This window comes from Neolamprologus brichardi, chromosome 23, assembly GCF_056152115.1.
Source record: "Neolamprologus brichardi isolate AB-2024 chromosome 23, ASM5615211v1, whole genome shotgun sequence".
NCBI classification, from domain to species: domain Eukaryota; kingdom Metazoa; phylum Chordata; class Actinopteri; order Cichliformes; family Cichlidae; genus Neolamprologus; species Neolamprologus brichardi.
This window is the reverse complement of record NC_142125.1, coordinates 9,391,508-9,399,285: the sequence shown is the minus strand read 5'-3', so window position 1 is coordinate 9,399,285 and position 7,778 is coordinate 9,391,508. Positions and strand designations below refer to the sequence as shown.

General features: G+C 41.4%; 1 protein-coding gene across 1 annotated transcript; it reads right to left on the bottom strand.

Annotated features, from left to right (window-relative positions):
* Window positions 1-6,417: 6,417 nt before the first annotated feature.
* On the bottom strand, window positions 6,418-7,590 carry psmb11b (proteasome 20S subunit beta 11b). Its single transcript, XM_035907579.2, has one exon. It carries the CDS (start codon window positions 7,588-7,590, stop codon window positions 6,418-6,420), a length of 1,173 nt encoding a protein of 390 aa, XP_035763472.1.
* Between the last annotated feature and the right edge of the window lie 188 nt (window positions 7,591-7,778).

Below are 7,778 nucleotides of genomic sequence, written 5' to 3'. Positions count from 1 at the left end.
TTTTAGGTATACCTCTTTAATTTCTTCTTAATGCAATTAGCCAGTTATATGGCAGTGCATTTGGTCCTGTCGACCTGCTGAGGTTCAAAACAAGCAGAAGAAAGGTAATTTAAATGACTTTGAAAGTGGCATGGTTGTCGGTGCCAGACTAACTCATCTAAAACTGCCGATCTGCTGGGATTTTCCCACCCAAACATACAGAGAAGGGTCCAGAAAGGAGAAATTATCCAGCGAGCTGCAAGTCCCTTGGTGAAAATGCTTTATTGATGCCAAAGGGCAGAGAAGAATGGCCAGACTGCTTCGAGCTGATAAGAAGGAAACAGTAAACTTAAATAACCACTCAGGATTAGAATTTGGCGTTAACAGCATGAAAGCATGGATCCATCCCGCCTCATAGCAGCAATTTTGGCTGCTGCTGGGGGTGTAATGGGGGATATTTTCTTGGCTCACTTAGTAGTGAGCGTCTTTTAAATGCCACAGCCTACCTGAGTATTGTTGTTGACCATATCCATCCCTGTTATGACCTCGGTGTACCCACTCTGTAATACCTCCTTCAAACAAGATAACGCATCTTGTCACAACGCTTAAATAATCTCAAACTGTTTTTTTGATCAGCACAATAAGTTCACTGTACATAAATAGCCTTTACAGTCGCCAGATCTCAATGCAATAAAGGACTTTTAGGATTAGATACAAAGGGAGATAAGCATCATGGATGTGCAGGTGAGAAATCTGCAGCAACTGTGTCTACATGGACCAAAATCTCTAGGTGCTGCTGGCACCTTGTTGACTTTGTCTCTGCTGCATATACATCTCACCTATGTAACGTAGTCTATCTCAAAACCAGATTTGAGATACAGGCAGTATTATCTTGCAAAAAGGTGAAGAAGCTTACAACTTACTTTTTTGAGAAAAATGCACTAACATTGATTCTCCTCTTTTTCTTTCTGGCACCTTCATTGTTATCGACCTGTCTGCGTGTGCATAGAGCCAGAAGAGAAAAGACATTGTACCGCTGCTGACTGAGATAAAAAAAAGCTGTGTATAATCACATTTCTAATCATGTCCCAAGTGTTAAAAAAAAATTGAAGTAAAAAGGTTAGCACCAGTTGATGGCACTGGTGCCTCACTGAGAACTGTCACAGCAATTTTTTAAAACAATTAATTGTTATGCTTCTTTCATTTCTTTTTTATTGGTAGAAACAAATGCATCTCCTGTAAATATCACTACTGTCCATCTGCGTCCCCAGCTGAAATAATCTACATCTATGACAAAATATCTTCAAAAACATAGCAGGTGTTGTTTAATTGCCTTCAGTAGTTCCTGGTTAGGTGTTGTGGCTTCTTTGAAAGCCGTGTGGTGTTTGTTTAATCTGCCTAAATGTAGCTAGTCTGCATAATCAACTTCAATGAGTTTGCATTTCTCCCAGTTGCTTCACCTAGAAGCAGGAGCAGAAAATTGTCACTCAGAGATGCATTAAAAGAGGCATTTTTGCCAGCTGCGTTCTCTCATTTGCTAAAAACATTTGTGCAACTGTAATTACCACCCTCGCCACACTTCATAGCATATTTTATTTCAGTTTGAGATGTGTTTTCCATATACAACATCAATCTGAAATTTTAAGCTGATTTTTGTGGTAACTGTTTTTTGTTTTTTTGGGCTGAGTAACTTCCAACCAGAAATGTGCAAATTTTCAAGGACAAACAAAAGCACTGCAAAACAGGAATGTTAAATTGTTAATCTTACAGTTGTGTGTTTTCTGTGCTTGATTTATCCCTCAACTGTTTTGGATATTTTTAATTTAAAAGAATTTATTTTTCACACTGCAGCAGAAACATGCGTTTCAGTACCTGAATGAGGTAAAAAGTAATCATCTACAGGGTGCAGCCTTCATTTGCAAAACCATGTTTTTGATCACGTCTTAGCCTGAATTCTGTCTGATGACTAAGAAACAAGAGAGCCTTTAAACAAGTGGTGATGAGACAAGTGTTTCGTGATATGACTAGAAAGAAAGCTTGCAACCCCGAGGTCACTCCTCAGATCCCTTGTACCAGGCTCTATGGAGGTTCATTAATGTCAAAACTACTTCGGCAGCACAAAACAAAGCCAGGCAGTAATCAATCTAGTGCTGAGGATGTGAGAGCTCACAGCGAAAGATTTCTAAGCATAAAACATGTTCTTGAATTAGCCTGTGAGGGGGGAGCTGTCAGCGACTCTTTGCCAATCTTTGGTTGTTAGGGTCATATATTTTCAAAGTTAAAAAAACAAAACAGATGTACTGAGGATGTAAGGCTGGGTCTGTGACACTGTGCTTTTTGCTCAACTCTAGTGGAGCTCGTTCCGCTTTCAGCTGCAGTTTGCATGAAAGTAAAAAACTACCAAAATTGAACAAAAAGCTTTGAAGAGGCCAAGCAAAGAAAAACACTATTGCTCACTCAAATTTTGGACTCAGTTCTCCTTGTAGACTCAAACTTTGATTTACTATTCTGTCCTTGTTTCCTCCTCAAAGCACAAAGCTCTGTACTCGCTTCCTATTAAATTCAGTCAAGTTCAAAAGTCTTGTGCTCAGAGCCTTGGACGTTCAGCACATACCGCTCTATATAAAAAAAACCTTTGTTGCTTAGTAATACCAACAGGAAACTGTTAGTGACAACCGGCCTAAAATGGTAACATTTTGTCTGCATAGTTGCAAAGTGATTTTAAAACAGATAACTAGACTAGATAATGACATTCGTTCCAACCAGCCAATCAGTTGTCCAGTCATACCTTTTCTTATAAATTGGGTTACGTTCACACTCCAGGTCCGATTTTTTGATCAAATCCGATTTTTTTTGTCTGCTCGTTCACACTACAAATAAAATGCGACAGCAAACGCGCTCTAGTGTGAACCCTCAAAGCGGCCCGCATGCGCAAAAGAAGATGTCACACACAACGTAGACCCAGAGCAAACAATATTGTCTGACTTATGTCTGACTTATGGCCTTAATATAAAGACTTCAGACTTTACGTTTCCCAATTTTTGCTTTAAGTTATTTTGTTATTTACATAATAATGTAGATAACCTAATAATTATCCTTATTGCTGTTTTAGAGAGGAGCGGTGCTTCAAAGGATAGTTGCAGATTTCTGTCAGAATCTGCAGATTATACAGTACAAATAAAATGTTCACGTTTCTCCAACGTTGTCTTCCAAACAGTTTCACTGACATCTACACGGGATGGCCAGGAAGCATTCGCGATGTCTTCTCGGGCGCTTCTCCGGCACTGATAATTGGCGTCTGTCTTGTGTCAGTGACGTAAAAGACGGATTTAATGCGACATGACCGTTCAAACAGCAGTCGCTTTCTAAAACATCGGATATGTATCGGATTCAGTACCACATACGAAAGTGACCCAGATCGGATTTGAAAACATCAGATTTGTGCCGTTCACACTGTCATAGCATGATCGGATATGGGTCGCATAGGGTAAAAAAAAAAAAATCGGATTTAATGCGCTTTTGCCTGCAGTGTGAACGTAGACATAGAGTCAGTGATTTGAATTTCAGTTTTGATTTTGGCTTCTAATGATTTCGAAAACAAGATAACCGAATAAAAACTTTTAGTTATTTGGCTATGAACCTGTTGTTTTGTGTTATGAATCAGCCGCCTTTACAGTGCTCGTCCCTAAAAAGCTCAACCATGCTGACAGTTTAGTTTAACTCCAGGCAAGATGACAGAAGGAGGTTTGTGGTTGAAAATATTTATCTAGAAGAAGCAGGTTGCTGTAAGTGATCCTGTAGAGGGATCATTAGTGATTGCCTGCAGCTGCCTTTGACTCCTTATCACCTGGGATCACTGAGGGTTTATCCTTGTTCTGCTTTCAGCATGAGAAGAGGAGGAGGAGGTGTTGGTTGGTCATCAGCTTCAGCTCTCCAGCATTTTTGCCCCCAGGCTTCACTGCAGGTTTCCTGAGGTGCATGAGTCCACTGAGGCATGAGCTTCTGTTACCACAGACTGCACTTGAAGATGTCTCATGGACCCGATCGTGTGGACTGGCAGACATCTCTTTTTTCATTAATTTATTAGCTTTTCATCTGAATAATGGAAATCTCATGTAAAAAGACACTTTTTTAAAAACGCCACTAAATGCATAATGCGTGCTTAAGTTAATGAATGTTTGATGTAATATCCAGATTGTGATTTTTGCTACAATCATTGAGCCCTAAAATACAAATTAGCAAATCTTTTATATTTTTAATGCATTTGTTGTCTAGTGCTCGGTCTAATTATCTTTATGTCTATCAAAAGACATAGAAAGTCAACATTGCTGAAGGAACTTGAGGCAGAAAGCCAGGTTAATTATCTGTACACCTTTCATTATGTAGCTGTTTTCAATCATAATGTGACATGAATGGCTTGAATAGACATGCAAACAATAGTCATTGAATGTCAGAATGTTTGCTGGGAGAGGTTCCCCGATTAGGGTTTGATGATTGTTTTCTCGCTTCAGTCTCAACAAGAAAGGAGACTGTCATAGTCCTTCAGTCCTCGTGGTACTCCTGCCAGTTTTCCTTGCTCTCCAACATGGCTCTCTCTCTCCTCTGTCTGTCTGTTTGTGGGTGTGTGTGTGCGTGTGTGCACGCCCTTGCAGAGGCACGATCCTCTTGGTCCCCGCCCTCCGGCACACCTGTGGTAATTAACTCACCTGCTCCTCATCTGGTGTTTGAGTCGCGGTAGATGCTTACCTTCATTCCGTAAGTCTGCTCACCTGTTTCCATGTGTGCACCTCTCACCATCTCTCTTCTGTCCAGCAGTCTTCCCTGTTTTCCTCGAGGAGGATTTGTGTGTGTGAGTCGGAGAGAGAAGTCTGTTTCGTTATCGAATCTAAAGACTGAGTGGAACCTATCGGACCATCGACTTGGATACTGTACATAGAGACTGTGGATGTTTCCCTTTTTTGAAAGGCACTGCAAATAGCTTTTTCACATCACTGTTAATAAACTCTCCGAACTGCCTTCTGAATCTGCATTTGAGTCCTGCCTGCTCTCGGACTATGACAGGAGACTGTGCTTTTGAGGCTATATCTCTTAAACGTCAGATCTGCAGGCACCTTTAGAAAGCAACTGAAAGCAATTTGTTTCGATTTAGTTTCGGGCTTGTTTCGCCTTGTGTTTTTATCTGCCTGTGTGCATTTAATGTCTGGCTGCCTCATATCTTGCTTTTTAACCGTTTCTTACTGTGAAGCGCTCTGTGACATATGCTCTTTAAAGGTGCTATAAAAATAACGCCGACTCACTTTCCCAAGAGTCGGTCCCTGCAAGACTTCAAATCTAGACCACCAAATGCTTTCTTTCTCCTTTTTTGTTTGTTTGTTTTCACTCGCTCAATAATTCTGCCGTTAATGAACTTCCAAAGATGGGAATTATGCATGAGGTCGGGGAGAATGGGAGGCTTTCCCCTCTTACTCACACAGCTGCAGTCAATCATACAGTAGTACTAGTGCACATCCCCACTGATGCTGCAGTCACGCATCCCAGGCTGTAATTTATTTTATGCCGTTAATAACACATAAGACATGCTCGCTGCACACATATGCATATGTTAGTCATTAAAAAAATGCACTCATATACAATATATTGCAATACTTAATATATGGAAACAGGACATCATACACTTCATTACAACATTTTGACATGTAGTATAATCAGTGTGCCACAACGCTGATGTTACACTGCAAACCGTCCCCCATCATGCACTTCACTAAAGTTAGAGAACATAGCTGAACACTGAGGACAGCTCTGTACCTTTTACCCTAATATACTTGGCAATATAGAGTCATTGTCAGTTGAGTAATTACAGTTATGCTTTATTTATGACCACAGCGCTCAAACAAAATGAGCAGGCAGCAAAATTCCTTTTATTCATTAATTTATTGAAGTGTCAGAGGAACTTCAGAAGTCTTCTGACAGCAGGCACAAATCAGTTTACAGCCCCTTTACCGTTTATTGCTGCGGCTAAACGTGTTCCCTTACACACAGTAATACATTATGACCTTCAGCCTCCAGCCATTTAGATTTTTAGACTATTCATTTTCTGCTTCTCTGTGTTTATGCGATTTACCCGCATGCAGGAGTAGGTAGTAATTATCTCACATTCTTGAAATGATTCATAATGCTTTAACATCTAAATCAAAATGCCAGCAAGCAGGGTGCTCTTAGAATACATTTTATCATCAGCACAAACAAAACATCAGCTGTTTATTAGATGGAACGATATGCATGCCCAAATCATTTGAGAAATAGCCTGGAGGATGCAACTGCCTGTCCTGTTCATTAATTTAGCAACTGCTGCAAAGATGCCATCATATCACGTCTCTCCAAAATACTCCCCAATGTTTGCCTTTCGCTTCCCAAACCATTTTTGTTTGTTTCATGTCTTTAGTCAGAAAAAGTCACATCCCGCCTCTCTGTTTTCTCATGCTTTCGCCTTTCCTTTTCTCGGTAATATTCCTCTTTCAAATCCTCCCGGTTTCTGCGTGTCCAGCCTTTTGACGTGATGTGATACATGTCCACACAGTTTCCGGAATATGCATCCCTATACGTAGCTCTGTACACAGCTTCTCTAGCTATTGACTTGGCCTCATCTACTGACAGCCCCCAGTGAACACCTTGGTCCAAAATTGAGTAGGCATAAGGGGATCCTGAGCCCACAGAGAAAAGCATTCCCCGTAGGCGAGTACCATCACTGCATACATAAAAAAGCCTTGGTCCAGATAAATTCATTTTCTTTCTGATGAAGCACTGCTGAGAGAAAGAAAAGCGTTCATCCTTTGCCAGAGAAACCTTTGCATTGGTGCTATCTACAAAGTTTTTCTGCTCGGTCATTTGATTCTTTGTTGTTTCTCCTCGACTACCAGGACCGGTCTCTGTGCCTCCATGGTAATCACATCCATCGTCCACCTCTCCTCCATCCCACCCACACAACGTGGCAGCCACACACAGCTCAGTTCCTTTGAAAGGGTGAAGCATGTGCGAAAGCAATTTGGCAGCTCCGCTCGTGGACAACCGTCGACCATGGCGAAGTTGGTAAAGCCGCAGCTCGCGAGCCAAAATACGCTTCCAAAGCGCACAGTCGGCTGAAGTGCCTGAGGTCAGGCCCACCAAGTGACTGTGAATGGGCAGGATCTTCTGCGAGGCTGGGCACGCGACGAGGCCTGAGCAACTGGAACGAGTGTCTGCTGCAGCCATCACGCCACCCTGGAACATGAACGCCAAGGTGGTGGTGCCATGAGCCATGGGAAAGGGCAGAGGCACAGACTGTGAAGAGGCAAACGGAAGGCATGTTGGCAAGGACGAGGATGTTAAGAAGGGGTCTTCAGAGGAGACGGCGCTGCAGTTCTGGACTGTGCTGATTTGCCCAAACTGTATCGGACTTTCATCTAAGTACTCTGCCACTGGAATATAAAAGTGAAACAAACTTTTGTTATTGCTAAAGGGCAAACCACTCACATAGCTGGAAGCAATCTTTTTTCCATGTGGCACTGCAGGATACTCTGTAGTTAGACGGTCCTCAAAGACAGACTGAAAATTGCATATGTCCTGCAAAGCCATTAAAAGTGATGACCTATGATTTTGTACACCAAAAAAAGAAAAAAGCTACAAAAGCATATATTTTTACAGCATTTTCTGCTTGCTTGAAAAAATCAACTCTTCAATAACATCCAATAAAATTGCCTTCAAAAGGTATTCTCTTGTACACATAGGTATGCCATCAAGAGCATATGTGTGTTAAAACAGCA